This window comes from Eptatretus burgeri, chromosome 7 (genome assembly GCF_056783735.1).
Source record: "Eptatretus burgeri isolate ZD-2024b chromosome 7, Ebu_testis_v1, whole genome shotgun sequence".
Lineage (NCBI taxonomy): Eukaryota > Metazoa > Chordata > Myxini > Myxiniformes > Myxinidae > Eptatretus > Eptatretus burgeri.
In genome coordinates this window covers 93,531,328-93,551,093 of record NC_140967.1, presented here as the reverse complement: position 1 = coordinate 93,551,093, position 19,766 = coordinate 93,531,328, and the positions used below count along the sequence as shown (strand labels likewise).

Here is a 19,766-nt window from a genome sequence, read left to right as displayed (position 1 = left end):
TGTGTTAAAATAAGTGTCAGGTGTTCATGTTTATTAAACGTGATACTGAACCGTGACAAAATGTAATGTGCTATGAGCCAGCTTGCTGATAGTGATTCTTTATCTTGTTTTGAATACTGTTCCTCGATTTATGAAAACAAATGTGTTGAAAAACTATTGACATCCATAATTTATCCGAAAGGTCATCCCACAAAGTAATCCTACCTATAATTCACACTCCAGTGTGTGTTTGTTTGTTTGTTTGTCTGCTGCTCCTCCTACCGTTCTGTGCTGATTACATCCAGACTTGTGACAGAGGATCAGCATGACCTCGATTAGTTTATAGGGGTGTTTATATCTTTGCTGGTGTTTTTGGGGGCAGTGGGAGAGGGGGAAGCAAATTCTCAATACGATAACCCAAAACACACCACCCATGCAACCAAGGAGTTCATCAGGGGAAAAAGTGGAAGGTTTGAGACTGGCCAAGTCTATCTCCTTATTTAAATCCAATGGAGCATGCATTTGACTTGCTGAAGAGGAGACTAATGTCATAAACCCTCCAAAACAAACAATTGAAAATGGCTGCAGTAAAGGCTTGACAAAGCATCTCCAAGGAAGATACCAAGAGTTTGGTGATGTGACTTTACTTGTTGTGACGTGAACAAGTAAAGGCTTGACAAAGCATCTCCAACGAAGATACCAAGAGTTTGGTGATGTCATTGGGTCACAGGTTCAATGCAGTTATTGAATGAAAGGGATATGCAACCAAATACGGTACTGTTATTCTCCTTTAATTTACTTTAAATTAATCTGTTCCAATACTTTTGTTTACCAAAAATATGGGAACTGAACATAAAAATGTGATATTCCTCGACATTGGTAAAACAGATAGATATATATATATATATATATATATATATATATATATATATATATATATATACATACATACATACATACATACATACATACATACATACATACATACATACATACATACATACATACATACATACATAGAAATACCAAGATAAAAAGGCTGACCTTCTTTTCTCTTGCCTCAGTATCATATTTTGATCTCAAATCCAATATTTTTTGAGAATTTAGCAATAAGAACAAATTTGACTGCACTGTTCCTTCCAATACTTCTGGAGGGCACTGTACAGCATGATATCTCAGAAAGTTATGGATGGATTGGGACACAAAACTTGGTGGACAGGTTGGGTGTGACGAGGACGCATTGATTCGATTTTGGTGAAGATATGGGATCTGGATACGATAATTTTTTTTTTACTGTTTCTCCACAATTGAGAGATGGGGCTAAAAACGATATAGCTTGATATTTCAAAAAGTTGTGGATGGATTATGACACTTGGTGGATGAGTTGAGTTGGTGACGTGAACAAGCGGATTAGATTTTGGTCTACCGAATGCCCTTCTATTTTTTTTAATGTTGTGATCACTTTGGCCTTATTCCATTTGCTTTCTTCTTCAATTCATGTCAGAGTGCAAGTTGCTGCTCAAGCTGAAAAGGCCAAAGATTCTCTGGTGAGTTATCTCTTGTTTAATCACTACTGATGAAATTTTTTGGTGAAATGCATTATAATATAAAGGAAATTTCCTTGACTTTCTTGCTTGCAGAAGTGGGAAATAAAGTGTTGTAAAAGTAAGATCGAATTGCTGAAGAAGGCAATTGAGAAGGTGCGAGCAGGCATTGGACAGGGTACGTATGCTGCAGCGATATCTCACATGCTTTTGTAGTCTTCCTTGTGTTTGAATTATGTTTATACTTTCTTATGCACAGGTGTGTGTGTGTGTGTGTGTGTGTGTGTGTGTGTGTGTGTGTGTGTGTGTGTGTGTGTGTGTGTGTGTGTGTGTGTGTGTGTGTGTGTGTGTGTGTGTGTGTGTGTTTGCGTGCGTCCGTCCGTCCGTCCGTCCGTCCGTCCATCCATCCACATGTGTGTTCATGTGTTTGTGGGGTTTTTTTCCGTATTCATGTTTGTGTGTTTTACCACATTTTGGATTCAAACTTTCCCATCTTAAAATGGTGTCATTAAAATATTTTGATTGTTGCCATGCAATTGTCCCCCCCCCCCCTTACATCCGCAAAGCCGCCTCCTTCCCCCTCCCGCCCTCTTCCAACTCATTCTTCCACCTCCAATCTACTTTCCTCTGTGCCCCTCTCATATTACTCCCCACTGTGCCTCATCCCATCAACACCTAGCCTTTTGTCCTCCTTCTCCTCATCCTGCCCTCTCCCCTTGCTTTTCTGCAATTTCCTGCATACTGTCAGCAGTTCTCCCTTCCTCCTACACACTGCCAACAGCTCTTCCCCTCTCCTCCATAGTCTTACCCTCCATCTCCCTTCCACTTTCTTTTACCCAAGGCCTCCTTCCCTCCCTCTTCCTTGATGCTGTGGACCTCAAACATCCGGGGCCTTTGCTCTCGCCTTACAGATCTCTCCATCCAGGTTGCCACTGACAAACCAGACATAATCTGCTTAACAGAAACTTTCCTCCTTCAAGACGTCTCTGACTCCTTCATATCTCTCCCTGGTTACTCCCTCCTCCTGTGTGATTGGCCTGAGCCTCGTCCTGGTGGCAGAGTTGTTCTCTTTATTAAAAATTCCATTCCTCACTCTATGCACTGCCCTCACTAAACCACATCCCCAGAGTACTTCTGGCTATGGCTTCCCCTTTGCTTCCACCTCTTGTTAATATGAGTGTTGTACAGTCCACCAAAGACTGATGACTCCATTTACATCTCGCTCGCCGACAACATGGAGCAAATTCTATCCACTCATCCTAACTCTTTCTTCCTCATAAGCATAAGTGGTGACTTCAGTTATTATCATGCTAGGTGACTGTGTGTGTGCATGCGCGCCAGGAAATGACTTTGGGACTTGCACAATCTGTCACCTTCCCAACCCAGATCTCAGTTAACGGTACATCATCATCTCTTCTAGATTTGGTTATGACCAATTTCCCCGTAAATGTCTGCTGTTGTTCTTCTGCTCCAATCAGTTCATCTGATCTTATGCTTGTTAAAGTGGACATCTCTCTGGCCATTCTCAGAGAGCCACCTCAGCACACACGAGTCTGGCATTTTACTCAGGCTGACTGGCAGGGACTGCAAGCAATAATCAAACCTCGAGACTGTCTCCCATTTCCACTGTCTCTGACATCAATTCATCCTGGGAATTTTTAAAAGGAAATTTGCTCTCCTCTCTCTCATGCACAGATTTATCCCACCTCGTCTTCAGTTGTCCTACCCTTCCTCCCACCCATGGTCGACTGAGGCCTGTGGTGAGGCAGTTCTCATGAAACAACTTGCCTTCGCCTCATGAAAGGCAAATCGCACTGAAGACAATCTTAGTTCCATCCACAAAGCTCGGAACAAGTGTGGACACACACTTGGAAAGAGGAGAGCCAGGAAACCACATCTTTCTAATCTCAAGACAACTCTCGAACCTGTCTCCCTCCACCAAATCCTGGTGGCATCTGATTATGTCTGTTTCTGGTGTAAGTTCCCTCTCCAATCCCCTCCCTTTCCTCAAATTGCTGCACAGCGACACTGCCCGTGAAAAGGCTGAACGCCTAAACTCTGTGTTTGGTTTGAAATCTTGTGTCACACACCTATTGTCTTCTGTACCCACCTTACCCAGTCACACCCAGCTGATCCTGGACTCTGTGTCCTTTTCTCCCAACAAGGTTAAGAGTTTGCTGTCAATCCTCGACTCTGATTCTGCAACCGGTCCAGATAAAATCAGCCCTCGTGTTCCTAAAAACCTACTCTGTTGTTCTTGCATGTCCTCTCTCTGTTCTGTTCACCCTCTTGTTTGCTCTAGTTCATCTGCCAACCACTTGGAAATCATCAAACAAATACGGCTTTCCATAAAAATAGAGGCAATACCCCTCCGCGCTCACCTGGTAGAATAATGGTACTGAGGAGGAAGTCAACATGGGACGGAATCAGCAAAATGTGCCAACGAACCAATGTTATAGGAAATACCTATTTTGGGGAGCAATCCCCCCCCCACTCCCTGTAAACTGCCTTATACCCCAACTTTTTTGTTGTTTGTTTGCTTTTTAACAGCATGAACAAACTTTGGTACATCACGGGTGATGAAGGTTGTGGTTAAATTTCATCGAAATTGTGTGTGTAGTTTCTGAGAAGAAAGCAAATATCTTTTTTTGGGGGGGGGGAACTCCCCATAAACTCATGTTTGTGTATTTCGATCAATCAACCCATCGACCCAATCAGACCCCAAATTATTTTTTATTTTATTTTATTTTTTTAATGCCGTGAACAAGCGTTGGTGCAACACGTGTGATAAAGGTTGTCGTCAAGTTTCATCGGAATTACATGTGTAGTTTGTGAGGAGAAAGCAAATACTTATTTTAGGGGGCAACCCCCTGTAGACCACCTTATCCCCTGATGTTTTATTATTAATTTTTTATTTAAATGCAGTGAACAAACTTTGGAACACCGGGTGATGAAGGTTATGGTCAAGTTTCATCTAAATCCCTTGTGTAGGTAGTTTCAGACAAGAAGTTGCAAGTGTTTGTGGATGGACGGATGACATGCCATACCATAAACTCCCCGGAAGTCCATTGCAGGTGAGCTGGAAGGTGCAAAAACAGATCATTTCCACTACAGACCAATCAGCCTGCTCCCAATCATCAACGTTATGGAATCCTTCATCATTTCCAACATTAAATCCTTCCTCTTCGCCAATGGCTTGATTTCCGATCATCAATTTGGATTCAGACGAGGTCGCTCTACCCTGGACATGCTGCTTCTGCTTTCCCAACAATTGATGAAGGTCCTCAATGCCAGACATGAAATCAGGGCCATCTCCCGAAATATATCACGAACTTTTGATATGGTCTGGCACTCTGCCCTGCTCACTAAAACTCTCTTCATGTGGCATCCAAGGCAATCTCCACTCATGGCTCACGAACTTCCTCTCCTGTTGCAGTCAACGCTTGGCTCTAAATGGAATTTTCTCACCTCCTCTTCCTATTCAGGTTGTAGTTCTTCAAGACAGTTGTTCTGGGCCCAGTTCTTTGTCTAATCTTCATCAATGATCTCTCCGACTCTCTGGAAAATCCTCTCTATCTTTTGCTGATGACTCCACACTCTGCCGTACCATCTCTCATCCCTCAGATTGGCAGGCAGCAGCCTCTTCACTCTCTGCAGACCTGGATAAAATCATAAGCTGGTCACACACTTGCAACATGTCTTTCAATCCGGACAAATCTCACACTCTCATTATATCTCTCCGAAAGGACCATCTACAACCCCCCCCCCCCTCCTCACCCCATATACTTTCTCAACAGTCCTCTTGAAGAAGTCCTGTTATTCAAGCTTTTGGGTCTCACGATATGCCATGAACTTTCCTGAGACAGGCACATTTCCAAGCTGCCCTCCAAAGCCAGTTGACGACTGGGCATCCTCTGTCATGCAAAGTCCTTCCTTGGTACACCTGAGCTCTTAACCACAAATCAAGCTTTCATCCGCACCCTGATGGAGTACTGCTCTCCCCTCTGGGATGGTGCTCCTGCCTCACACCTAGCTCGGCTTCACACTGTGGAAACCAAGGCTTTTAGGATCATTGGTATCTCCCACAATGAAGCTGAGTCTTTGTCTCTCTCTCTCTCTCTCTCTCTCTCTCTCTCTCTCTCTCTCTCTCTCTCTCTCTCTCTCTCTCTCTCTCTCTCTCTCTCTCTCTCTCTCTCTCTCTTTCTCTCTTCTCTCTTTCTCTCTTTCTCTCTTTCTCTCTTTCTCTCTTTCTCTCTTTCTCTCTTTCTCTCTTTCTCTCTTTCTCTCTTTCTCTCTTTCTCTCTTTCTCTCTTTCTCTCTTTCTCTCTTTCTCTCTTTCTCTCTTTCTCTCTTTCTCTCTTTCTCTCTTTCTCTCTTTCTCTCTTTCTCTCTTTCTCTCTTTCTCTCTTTCTCTCTTTCTCTCTTTCTCTCTTTCTCTCTTTCTCTCTTTCTCTCTTTCTCTCTTTCTCTCTTTCTCTCTTTCTCTCTTTCTCTCTTTCTCTCTTTCTCTCTTTCTCTCTTTCTCTCTTTCTCTCTTTCTCTCTTTCTCTCTTTCTCTCTTTCTCTCTTTCTCTCTTTCTCTCTTTCTCTCTTTCTCTCTTTCTCTCTTTCTCTCTTCTCTCTTTCTCTCTTTCTCTCTTTCTCTCTCTTTCTCTCTTTCTCTCTTTCTCTCTTTCTCTCTTTCTCTCTTCTCTCTCTTTCTCTCTTTCTCTCTTTCTCTCTTTCTCTCTTTCTCTCTTTCTCTCTTTCTCTCTTTCTCTTTCTCTCTTTCTCTCTTTCTCTCTTTCTCTCTTTCTCTCTTTCTCTCTTTCTCTCTTTCTCTCTTTCTCTCTTTCTCTCTTTCTGTCTTTCTCTCTTTCTCTCTTTCTCTCTTTCTCTCTTTCTCTTTCTCTCTTTCTCTCTTTCTCTCTTTCTCTCTTTCTCTCTTTCTCTCTTTCTCTCTTTCTCTCTTTCTCTCTTTCTCTCTTTCTCTCTTTCTCTCTTTCTCTCTTTCTCTCTTTCTCTCTTTCTCTCTTTCTCTCTTTCTCTCTTTCTCTCTTTCTCTCTTTCTGTTTTCTACCAACTTCTCTTCGGCCTTGTACCCCCTGCTCTGTCTGTGCTTTCTCTTCCTCATGTTTATGCATGGTGCTCAAGGTCTGTCAGCAACCCTCTTCTGGTGAAACTGCCAAATTATTGCTCATCTTCACTCTTTCATTCCTCTTTTTTTCCCACCTCTGGAACAAACTCTCACACCCTTTTCAATCCCACTCTTCCCTCCAGGTCTTTAAAACACCTATTCACCACCATCTCATATGCCCTGAAACATGCAAAACCATGATCTTTTCTACCCCCGTTAACCCACCCCATACCCACCTCCTTCAAATTCCCTGTTTCCTTCCTGAAAGTCCCTGTAGTGTCCATCTTGTGTACCCCATCCCTCTCTCTTCCACAGATCTTGTGATGGCCCTGTTCCCTACTGTTGTCCTTCCCTTTCTCGTGCCCTCTTGTCTCCTGCTCCCTTTGTTATATGTTCTGTGTGTTCGCTCTTATACGAGCCTCGACTAAGTATGGAAAATAAAAATGATCATAATGTTTAAATTTCCAATATTTGCTTTTAATTTTTTTTTTATTATTGAAAGTTACTGATGTATCATTGAATGTACCTGAATTTACCTGAGAGATTCTACCTGAGTTTCTCTCTACCCCCTCCCCTACGCACGGGTGCTGCAGGGATCGTATTTGCCTAACGTGGTTTCCCAATATCATTAACACCGTTATGCAAATCGCCCTGATCGTTGCAGCCCTGTGAAACAGTTGGGTTTATTTTCTTGAGTTTTTTTTGTGTGAAAATGTCAAAAAAAAGAAAAAAGTTAGAGATGTCTATATTGGTGGAGCTGCAATGTATAATTCAACTGGATAACTATGGTCCTGCATCCAAAGCCTCGTTCGCACTATGAACTGTTCCTGCCCTGGAACGGCTTCAGTACAACCACCTCCATCTAAATCCTTAATTACATCTGAAAACCTTGCCTTCAACCAGGCCGCTGGACTGAACCTGGTAGGATGTTTTCCTATCTCCATCCCCTTTGAGTGGAATCGTTGGAACCGTAACGTCGTGTTCTCAGCCTCCTGTAACACAGAGGGAGAGAACCAGAGAGTTGGTGTCAAAGCCACCCAAATGCTCGCCTGTTTATATATTTATCGTTTTTAAAAGACGAGTCTAATAATATTTTTTAGAAAGCATTGCAGTGAAGTCTGATCCAAATAATTTTAAAGCAATATATGTATTTGTACATTGTAATCAGTAAAAAATAGTGTGGTAGATAAAAACATTAGAAAGGAAATAACTTGCACCAAAAACTTTAACATTTTCACGCTCATGCTGACGCTCACGCCGGGGGTATCTGCTATAGCTCTCTGTTCTTCGAACAGGCGAGCTAAAAATGGTGAACATAGCAAACATTCGTCTTGGCGTTCTATTGGATTCAAGAGTTCATTGTACCTTGTGCAGAAGACAACACGCAAGTTGGACGTGGCATCAAGTTCAAAGAATGAAAACGTGTGCATTCACGTTTCGGCACAGCTGTTTTTTTACAAGGGCGTCCATCATTTTGCGAAACCACGTTCAGATAAAATGCAAAAGCAGAAATTTGTTTGCAAGTAAATAAAGTACGACAGGAAAACTGGGGATAGTGCCAAAAAATATGCTGTTGTCACAAGGTACTCTGCGCCATCCTTGGGAATAGTCCTGCAGTGGTTCGTTTTGCGTACGTACATACGGTTATGCAATCACGCGCCCTGCAGCTCCATGAGGAAATTGAAACGGTCAGATCTGAACGTCCACAAGTCGGAGCACCCCATTATGATGACGCCCCTTAGAAACTTGCTGCCTATTGGATTTCATGAAATATTGTTTGTGCACCATATCATTGGAAGGTTTCTATAATTTAAGATTGTTAATACATTTACTGTATTTTAATTCAACCGAGTCTAAAGTGCTTTACTTTTGGGCTCACCCTATCTCCTATCTGGTATGGTCACAATGGACTTGTTTATGTGCTTGCACAAACACTGATGGTGATGGTCTCTCCATATCTTACTCTATGTTACAATGAGTCTGCTTTTCACAGACAATGAGCAACAACAGACCCTTCATGAGGAAGTGCAGCATGGAGAGAGACGTGCACGGAAACACCAGGACAAGGAGGAGCAGATCAAGCGGCGGCTCGGCAGGCGACATGACCAGGCAGCGAATAAGCGTGACGAGCTTGAACGATTTCTGCAGGAGCTTGGCAGGACTCGGAGGGAGCGTGTCCATGAGCTCACCACCGCCATCTTTCCCCTCTTTGAGGTGGCTCCTCGTCCCGGGTGAATGGTTGGGATGGGGACCTCGGAAGTATTCGCCTAACCCTCTCATCAAACTTCATGGTTTTTAAAAATCTAACTATTATAAAAGCAAAATATTTAATATGCTGCTTCTAGCCATGGGCCTATTGCTCATCAGCTAATAGTAATCTGCGATTAACAAAGCAGATTTGGTTGAAGTGGTTTCCTGAGCACAGGCTTGTTTTGGGTAATATTTGTATTGCCTTCCTTGTTCCCTGTGAAAGTACAAGGAAGGAATTTCAGAGTTTGGTCAAAGGACTGTTGCACAATGCTGTACTTTTGCAAAAGGTCCTATGGAATCTTTCAAGCCTTGAACTAAATTCTAGCAGGCAAGACATCCAGCTTAATATACCCTCAAAGGGGCAGCATACTTTATATTACAACATCCTCATGCTGGGACTTGGTAGGTAAAAATGCGGCTTGGATCCGGCTTGGTAATTTTGGGCAAAATTTAGCAATTTTTTTTAAACTTTGTTTTATTTTATTTTTAAAGTATTATTAGGGTACCGAATCAAATGGACTGGGCAACCTATTGTTTTTCTTCTGTTTATTTATTATTAGGGTACCCAGTCAAATGGACTGGGTAACCTATTGTTTTTCTTCTGTTTATTTATTATTAGGGTACCCAGTCAAATGGACTGGGTAACCTATTGTTTTTCTTCTGTTTATTTATTATTAGGGTACCCAGTCAAATGGACTGGACAACTTATTGTTTTTCTTCTGTTTATTTATTTTATTTTTCCACCGGCAACTTGCGGGCTTTTTCGCTTTTAAAGTCATTTTCTCTGGAACGCTAAGTCCGATCGACACGAAATTTTCACCATAGTATGTATCTTTTTTGATAGCATACTTAATTGAGTATGACGTCATAGGTCACATGGTACAGGCACCATCTTAAAGAAACTTATAAAATTTTGACCTCTATCTCTGAAACCGTGCAATGGAAAAAAAAATTTGCTTCATACATTTTAATGAACTCCCCATCGGGAGCACGGGTGATTTTTCGTGACATCATCGGTGAAGCAGTATGCCGGTGAAAATTCGTCAAGTGGAACGCTGCATGGGAAAAATCTGAAATTCCTTGAGCATCAGCGACACAACAAATCACATCTACACATCCCACCCGCTCCCATCTCCACAATACCTCTACCCAGTCTCGTCCTTCCCCTCTCCCCACCCCTCCCTTCTCCCTCCTCCCCCATGGCCGCGCCTGCTCTCATCATCTCCCCTCTCCCTCAAAACTTCCTTCTCACCCGCCCTCACAAATCAGCCTGCTCCTCCCTTTTTCAAAGCATACTGCTCTCCCTTCCCCCTGCCCCTTCCCCTCAATTCTCCCCCCTCACCCCTCCCTTTCAAATCCCCCCTCCCCCACTCCCCCTTCTCAAAGCTGCTCCTCTTCACATCCACAAAGCTGCCTCCTTCCCCCACCCTCTCTCTTCCAGTTCATTCCTCTACCTCCTCCAATCTCCCACCACTTCCCTTTGCCCCCTCTCTTATTACGTCCCACTGCAACTCGTCCCTTTACCACTTAGCCGTTTGTTGTCCTCCCCATCTGACACTCTCCACTTGTTCTTCTGCAATCAGTCATCAACTGTCAACAACTCTCACTACCTCCACCTCTTCTCCCTCTCACTACCCTCCCCCTCCCCTCCCCTTCCCTGCACTCAGCCTCCTCCCATCCTTCTTCCTTAACAGTGTGGACCTCAAACATGCGAGGCCTTCGCTCTGACCTGATTGATATCTCCATACATTTTGCCACTGACAAACCAGACATAATCTGCTTTACGGAAACTTTCTTCCTTCAAGACGTTTCTGACTCCTTAGTTTCTCTCCCTGGTTACTCCTGCCTCTGGTATGATGGACCTGAGCCTCGTTCTGGTGGCAGAGTTGCTCTCTTTACATCATAAACTTTATCCCTCACTCTCCATGCACTGTCCTCACCCCTCCATACCCCAGGGATACCTCTGGCTCCGGCTTCCCCTCCACTTCCACCTCATGTTTATATGTGTCTTGTACCACCCACCAAACATTGATGACTCCATTTACATATAGCTTTCTGAAAACATTCTTCTATCCCTTCATCCAAACTCTCTTTTCCTCATATGTGGTGACTTCACTTGCCATCATGCCAGTTGGCTGGGTGTGGGTACCTCTCTCACCTGTCATGGCACTTCAGCAAAGGACTTCTGCGACTCATTGGGACTGACACAATTTGTCAACTTCCCGATCCGGATCTCAGTCAACGGTACTCCATCTCTTCTGGATTTGATTTGGACCAATTTCCCAGAAAATGTCTGCTGTTCTTCTCTTGCTCAAATCGGTTCATCTGACCATCTGCTTGTTAAAGCGGTCATCTCTTTGGCTGTTATTAGAGAACCATCTCAGCGTTGCCGAGTGTGGCATTTCACTCAGGCTGACTGGCAGGGTATTCAAGCAGCCATCATACTTCTTGGCTGGTCTCCCATTTCTACTCTCACTGACATCAATTCATCCTGGGAATTTTTTCAAAGAAATTTCCTCTCTCATGCACAGATTTATCCCATCTCGTCTTCAGTTGTCCTACCCTTCCTCCCGCCCATGGTACACTGAAGCTTGTTGTGAGGCATTTGTTCTGAAACAATTTGCCTTCGCCTCATAGAAGGCAAATCCCACTGAAGGCAATCTCAGTTCCTTCCACAAAGCTCAGAACAAGTGTGTCTCTTCCCTCAGAAGAGCCAGAAAACAACATCTTTCTCATCTCAAGTCTGAACTCTCAAACCTCTCTCCCTCCTCCAAATCCTGGTGGCATCTACTTAAGTCTGTCTCTGGTGTATGTTCCCCCTCCATCCCCTCCCTTACCTCAAATGGCTGCACAGCTGACACTGCACATGAAATGGCTGAATGCCTAAACCCTGTGTTTGCTTCTTAATCGTGTGTCCCAAACCCATCGCTTTCTGCACCCACCTTACCCAGTCAGACTCAGCTGTTCCTGGTCTGTGTGTCCTTTTCTCCTGTCAAGGTGGAGAGCTTGCTGTCAAACCTCGACTCAGATTCTGCAATCCGTCCAGACAGCATCAGCCCTAGTGTTCTAAAAATCTGCCTTGCTGCTCTTGCTTACCCTCTCTCTGTTCTATTCACCCTCTCATTTACTCAAGGTCTTCTGCCATCTGCTTGGAAATCAGCAAACATCACTGCTCTGCATAAAAAAGGTGCTAAAACTGATCCCTGCAATGACAGACCAATTGGCCCGCTCCCAATCATCAGCAAGGTCATGGAATCCATCATCGCTTTTGACATCAAATCCTTCCTCTTCTCCAATGGCTTGATTTCCGATCATCAATTTGGTTTCAGACCAGGTCACTCTACCCTGGATATGCTGCTTCTGCTCTCCCAACAATGGATGGAGGTCCTCAATGTAAGACATGAAATCAGAGCCATATCCATACACATATCGCGTGCTTTTAACACAGTCTGGCACCCTGCCCTGTGTGGAATTAAAAATAATTAATTCCATTCTGGGGTCTGGCACCTCACACTGCTCACCAAACTCTCTTCTTTTTGGTATCAAAAGAAATCTCCACTCATGTCGCAGTCAACACGTGGCTCTTAAAGGAATGCTCTCATCTCTTCTTCCCATCCAGGCTGGAGTTCCTCAAGGCAGTGTTCTTGGCCCTGTGCTTTTTCTGGTTTTATCAATGATCTCTCAGACTCTCTGGAAAATCCTCTTTATCTCTTATCTGATGACTCCACCCTTTGCTGTACCATCTCTCATCCCTATGATCGGCAGACAGCAGCCTCGTCACTCTCTGCAGACCTCGGTAAAATCACAAGCTGGTCAAACATTTGGAATATCTCCTTCAATCGTGACTAATCTCACACACTCACCATGTCTCTCCGAAAGGACCGTCTGGAACCCCCCCCCCCCAATCTACTCTTTCATCAATCCCCTTGAAGAAGTCCTTTCATTCAAGCTTCTGGGTCTCATTATCTGCCACGATTTTTCCTGGGAGAGGCACTTCTCCAACCTGGCCTCCAAAGTCGCTGACTGGGTATCCTACATTGTGCAAAGTCCTTCTTTAGCACATCTGACCGTCGAACCACTTACAAAGCCTTCATCCGCAGTCTAATGGAGTACTGCAACCCCACTCTGGGGTGGTGTTCCTGCCTCACACCTTGCTCGACTTCACACTGTGGAAACCAAGGCTTTTAGGATTATTAGTATCTCCCGCGATGAAGTTGAATCTTTGGGTGTCTCATTCTCTCACCGGAGGCAGGTCAGTGTTTTTTCTGCCTTCTACCGTCTCCTCTCCGGCCTTGCCCCCCCCTCCCCCGCTCTGACTGTGATCTGTCCCCCCGAAATTTCCTCAGGGTGCTCAAGGTCTGCAAGAAAACCCCTTCTGGTGAATGCCAAAATGAAGAATTACCGCTCATCTTCACTCTTTCATTCCTCTTTTTTTTCTCCCATCTCTGGAACAAACTCCCACACTCTCTTCAATCCCACTCTTCCCTTCAGGTCTTCAAAACAGCTGTTCACCACCATCTCATATCTTCCCCCATCCAAAACCTTGATCTTTTCTACCCCTGTTAATCCACCCCATACCCACCTCCTTCAAATTCCTTGCTTTTCTTCCTGAAAGTCCCTGCAATGTCCATCTTGTTTACCACGTGTTCCCCCGCCACATCCCTCTCCCTTCCACAGACCTCCTATTGCTTCTGTTCCCCACTATTTTGTGCTTCCCTCTCCCGCCCATCTTGTCTCCTGCCTTGTTATATGTTTCTTTGTATTGGCTCTTTCACGAGCCTCGACATGGTATACAAAAATATATAAGTTGCTTTACTCACCCTCATCTGTTGCTTCACTCATCCTAATCCTCCGGTTATGTTAATCGTTCATTCTTTGTTTTAATTCGATCTTTAATTTAATTTATTTTATTTTCCTAACTCCAGAGATTCCCCACGGAGAAACCAGGCGCAGCTGCTTTCACGTCGATCCTGCTGGTTCATTTTTTTGTTGCACTCAATTAAACCAGCTCAATGAAGCAGATTAATTTTGGCACATTCCTAAATTTTTTGTGCACTCATTGGAATTCTCCAAACAGTCATTAAAGATAAGTTTAATGCTTTGGAAATTTCACATTTTCTTGTGAATAAATGGAGAAGGAGTAAATAGGTATATCGGTATATCAGCTTAGTTTTAAGAGTCGTTATTTCTTTAACTTATCAGATGTCACTCCAGATTTCGCACCTATTTAGTCCAGATGATATCCGATCCTCAATGCCAAAATAGTATCTCGATGATGCACTTTAATTTGTCTGTGAGAGTAGATCGTTGAAAATCGTATGATGTATTGCATGTAATCCGCCCCGGAGGACTCCATTCCACATTTTGAAACCCCACATGTGCGCGCGCGCGCGCGCGCGCGCACACACACACACACACACACACACACACACACACACACACACACACACACACACACACACACACACACACACACACACACACACACACACACACACACACACACACACACACACACACACACACACACACACTTCCATTATGGTAATACAGTTAAAATACGTACACATGCATAAAATACATCAAAACAGCACACAAAGATTTATCTTAAAACAGACTTTGTTGAAAGAGGAATTAAAGTGGGAAATTAGCAAAATTGAATTGAAAAATATATCAAGGCACAGAACACAAAATGTTGATCTATGCTCTATGCCTTCACAACCAGATCATGGCAAACACCTGGTCAGATGGACCTTATTGCTTTTATATATGTATCGATGTCAAAGTTCGGGGTGGATTATATTAAAAGGAGATTGCACAAAAAGTTAAAACAAAACGACGATGTCCTGTAAAAATAATAATGCACATTGTCAGTGGATGAGAAACCTCCTGAGGCACCAACCGTATGGCACCGCACAGCCAAATACAGGTGGAAACGTACGTCTGTCTAATCGATGTTCCATTGAGAGCACAGGTACCTTTACCGAAACAAACAAACAAGCAGCTTGGAGAGCACTTGCCAAGTGGCTTCAGCCCTCAAGCAAGCACTCCAACGAAATGGTTGATGATAAACGGCTAGTTTGGCACGCGATTATCAACACATTAAACATACACCTCCCGGAGACGCCCGAAATGTCAAGCCACGAACGCTAACGTCTCCGGGTGTTTATAAGCATTGGAATGTACCCAGCGATTCGTAGTTATGTGAATTAATGAAATAAAATGACTTCATCCATAAAAGAGTTGCAGCTTTATGCAGAACAACCCTGGAGACAGCACAAAGTTCAATCGCCCGTGAAATAAGCATTTCAGAAAATGCGCCATTTTGCCTGCTCGTCTGTGCATGTGTCACGTGGTCCATCGATTTGGGGGTCCGTGCAAACGTAATAACTTTTAAAACGTCCGTTGTTTTTTTATATACCAGATTTGCTTTGATTCCCTGTTGAGCACTTCACAAAACCTCCGAAAATATAGACATAGATCTGGCAGAGACTATGGATAGGCAGTTCCTCGGGAGATGAGGAACGAGGACTAGCAGTGAATGCATTAAATCATATATCTCAATGAAGCTGGTTAATTTTGTTACGTTCCTACTTCTTTTTTTTTTTGTTGACTCAATATAATTCTCCAAACAGTAGAAAAAGATAAGTTTAATGCTTTGGAAATTCCACATTTTCTTGTCTATCTATGGAGGAGGAGGGAACATAGCCTTGCTTGTTTAAAGTAAATCGGTATATCGGCTTAGTTATAAGACTCGTTTTTTCTTTAAATTATCAGATTTCACAACGGATTTCGACACTTATTTAGTCTGGATGACATTTTTTATTACATTTTGATGTAATGATGACAATAATATTTTGATGATATACTTTACTTTGTCTGTGAGAGTAGATCCTGGAAAATCGTATCACAGAATGCATGAAATTGCTCCAAGCTCCTGATTTGAAAACTATAGTACTTACAAAAGCGATGTATACAGCTATTTGTAGCTATGATGTGCAGGCATTCAATAAGAGTGAGGAAAGTGGGGAAAAAGAAGTTTATCATAAAGAAATCATTGTGGCCTGTTCCAAGTCAAGGCATGGTTGAGCAGGCCAAAAAACATGGCAGCTTCAGACCCCAGCGAGGCTCCCCAGGAAACGCCTTAAGACCCAGAGAGCGAGGTAACCGAGGGTCACCTGATGAAGGATATAATTAAACAATGCCGTTCTTCAAAAGGGGTGTTTTAATTAACCCAAACACCCAAATTTCACTCTTGCACTAACTTGGAGTTTTCTTCCTGTGCATGCAAAGTGTCAGGCTGCTAGGTTCTATGGTTTTGGAGTTATGGAGGGGACACACACACACTGACACACTGACACACTGACACACACACTGACACACACACTGACACACACACTGACACACACACTGACACACACACTGACACACACACTGACACACACAGTCACACAGATGCACTGACACCCATTGCCTTTTATTACTATCACTTGACTGAAGTGAAACTAAACTCAAATTTCAAAAATTGAAAAAAGTGCCCTCTTTATTTATTTATGTTAAATATGGACATTGAGGCTCATGGAAGAGCTTGAATGATAGGATAGAGAGGCAACAAAACATCAGCAGGGTGGAAAAGAACCAGTGGACGACAGAGGTAGACAGAACAGTAAGAGGACAGTGTTCGAGGCAGGATTAGCGAGAGTAAAATATCTTGTTCGTAAAAGGTGCGAGACACCATGAGCTGCTGTCTTGAAGGACATGAGTAAACATTGTGAAATGTTTCGCATATGAAGTTCCTTCTACAGATGAGGAAAAAAAAAAGGGGGGGCAAAGGCAGAGTAGTGAAGGTGAGCAGAGATGTTTGACTTGGGAATTGAAATCGAGAAGGAGTTGCGAGATGAAGGAATGCAGCCTTTTGCGGTTAAACAGGGGAAAAGGACTGTGAAGGCTTGGAATCGATGTCAGTTGACCACCAAATCAAGACCACAAGTACGGTACCACTAGTAGTAAACCACCAAATCGATATCTGTGGTGAGCAAGTAGAAGGGCCTTTGCTTTAGCCTCCTGTCAACATAATCCAATTGTTGTAGTGTGCAAGACATACCAGCATTTAATATCACATTCCAGGTGGTTGATTGGTTTTGCGTTTTAATTATGTCATCCGAAAGGGATACGGCTGCCGCATACTTGTCTTTGTGGGTGGAAGTTTCTGGCAAAAATTGGAACAGATAGCTTAGAGAGGAGGAGGTTTTTAATTAGAGCATACACCAAAAACAGGATCATTCCAAAGACACTTCCTCAGGGACATGATACTTTGGGGGTAAAGGAGTAAATATCCCTTTGAGCATAATCTACTGTTCACACACGCACACATTATATCTGCCATCCATTTTAAGAGAGGATCCTGTTGCCATTGGCAGACAGTTCTTGATGAATGTGGAAGAATTCCAGATTGTTGAATGCATTTGAGATATAAAATGAAACTGCCCTGACTTCTTTCATAAATTTCATGTCATCCATTCTGTGCTGCTCTCACCAAAAGAAACACAACCAAGGTTGGGTGTCCCGATCTGGTGATCTGTAACTAGACCATTAAAGAAGAGAAGAGACTATTTTGGTTGCAATTTGTTGCCTCCATTGCTTTGCCAATGATAGGAGGATGGTTGACTGATCTGCATTTTAAAAGATTGGCCTCGAGACCCCTATTTTTGAGTTGTAGTGACCTTAATCTTTTTTCCTTGATGAAGGGAGAACCACCTTCCATGAATGTGTTGGAGAAAGTGTAGTCAGGACAGGTACAGAAGATCTGAACACGACATCACAGATACAATCGTGGCCCATTGTTGATGAGGTGTTGAGGCTAAAATTGCACACCCATTACAGTACATCCAATTCGGGAACACCAATATTTTGCCTTAGCTGCTTTCACCAAATATATACATACATATATATATATATATATATATATATATATATATATAATTTTCCAGTGGCCTCAGGCTTGTAAATGACCTTCCAGAGTAGAATCATGTTTAGCCTGGAGATTGTAGGTAAGTGGGATTTAACTCGTTGCTGACCAGTACTCATGCTGATGAAACAAAACATCAGTGATGCAACATTGAATTTAATTAAATAAAGGAAAACCCCTTGGATTTTTATGTTTTGAATTGATGCATCTCGGTTACTAATTGTTGTACTACTGGTTGCGCCGCATGTTGGCTGTTCGCTAGCTCGGAGATACCACTCGACCCCGACACAAGCTTGCAGGTGAGCACTGTTAGCAAGCTCGCCGAGGCACGGCGTACAAATTACCTTTCCGGCCAATGGGTCTACTCCGAGAACAACGGAGAGACGCGTGTCGGGATTGTGGTAGCGAACATCACGCTCCCAGAGCATGGTGATTACTCCTGCTACTACAACTGGCTGGAAGCGCGGAAGCAGACAGCGCAGGCTCCAGGTACGTGATGATGTTGCATGGAGGACAGATTGCTATGGTTTGTTTGTCTTATTTTCCCTTGTAAAGAGGCTCCTTTGTCTCGTTTTGTTCCACTTTCTTGCAGACCAAGAACATTCGGGTCCTGCGTATCTAATCAGCGCTGCACTGTGCCACACCGCGCAGCTTGTGTCAGTGCTTGCTCATCTACTCGCCATCACGTTGCCTCTGCGTCTCTGCTTCAGGTGCGCCATATTTGTGGAACTGATACACTCTGAAACAACCAATCAAGCATAAAGGCATTTGCCTGTATGGAGAGAAAAAATAAGATATGCATTCCATATTTTTCCAACAAAGTTGTCGATAATCACCGATGAAATATTGCTCTTTGGATTTTGTGCACATTGGACAACAAAAATGTCCTGAGAAAGTCTCTAGAGTGTTTATTCTATTCTTGAAGCTGTTTTTGGGGGAAACTTTGTTGTATTATGTTATCAATAAATGCAGTAATATCATTATTCCATGATTATCGGTCACATTGCATTATTACTCCGCCTGCCACACTTTTTTTTTTATTTTTTATTTTTTTGCACGTTCGATCATTACGTTTGACGGATAAACTGTATGGAGATCGTGCTGTAATCCTGGAGTGTGTTGCCTGCATTATCATTAGTCTCTTATCCAGAAATTTAAATTGGGTGCTGTAATTTGGTCAGCAGGTGAGTCACTCCATACCCCCAAACTCATATGCACATGATGGTCAGTTACCCAATAATGATCATTGTGAACAGTACCACACACTATACATAAAGTATTGTGATGAAAAGTTGATTTCATTACAGCTTGGAACACAGGAATGCAGTTAGCTTGGTACACGGCCACGATGCTGCTACCTACCACGAGCACCAGTACTGCTTTCCTTTCGGAAGCAGCACATGGCTGCAGGTGGTATAATTTGCTGTAGGCATGGCTGTGCTGCTACTGCTGCTGCAGTGCCCCCTGTATGTTAGAGCAGGAATTTGTAATTTGCTCGGGGTGACGGCTATAGGTTGCCTACTCTTTACGAAGGACACGATGCGATCTTTAACGTCCACCAAGTAATGCTGGCAGACAGAGCGCCCAGTTTAATGTACATCCGAGGGATGGTGCACACACTGATGCCTCGTTCTGCATGTAAAACACCAGGATGACAGTTTATAGCTGGATCAAGATTTGAACCCAGATGAGGCAGCTCAGAGGTGAGTGGTGCATACCTCAAGGCTATCCTCCCAGAACATCAGTACTGCTGTTCGTTGGCTTATCTTTGGCTGAGTTTTCACTGAAATTTCCAAAACGGAACTCCATTCTGTTTGTCCCTTGATGCTTCCTTTCTCGGCAAAATCAGTTTCATCGTCACACTTTGTAATGCCAAAGTCCATGATTTTTGTCCCACTTTGCCACCATT

The 19,766-nt window shown here is 43.3% G+C and overlaps 1 protein-coding gene across 4 annotated transcripts in view; it reads left to right on the top strand.

The window, feature by feature from the left end:
• ATG14 (autophagy related 14) overlaps nucleotides 1-19,766 on the top strand; it is a 60,391-nt gene that overhangs the window by 25,761 nt on the left and 14,864 nt on the right. For 3 of the 4 annotated variants that reach the window (XM_085889640.1, XM_085889644.1, XM_085889642.1), the window contains exons 3-7: nucleotides 1,484-1,526; nucleotides 1,620-1,701; nucleotides 8,633-8,870; nucleotides 18,120-18,346; nucleotides 18,450-18,567. In XM_085889640.1, coding sequence (XP_085745766.1) covers nucleotides 1,484-1,526; nucleotides 1,620-1,701; nucleotides 8,633-8,870; nucleotides 18,120-18,346; nucleotides 18,450-18,567 — 708 coding nt within the window. The remainder of the gene's footprint in view (nucleotides 1-1,483; nucleotides 1,527-1,619; nucleotides 1,702-8,632; nucleotides 8,871-18,119; nucleotides 18,347-18,449; nucleotides 18,568-19,766) is intronic. The other variant, XM_085889641.1, reaches the window with a different exon arrangement.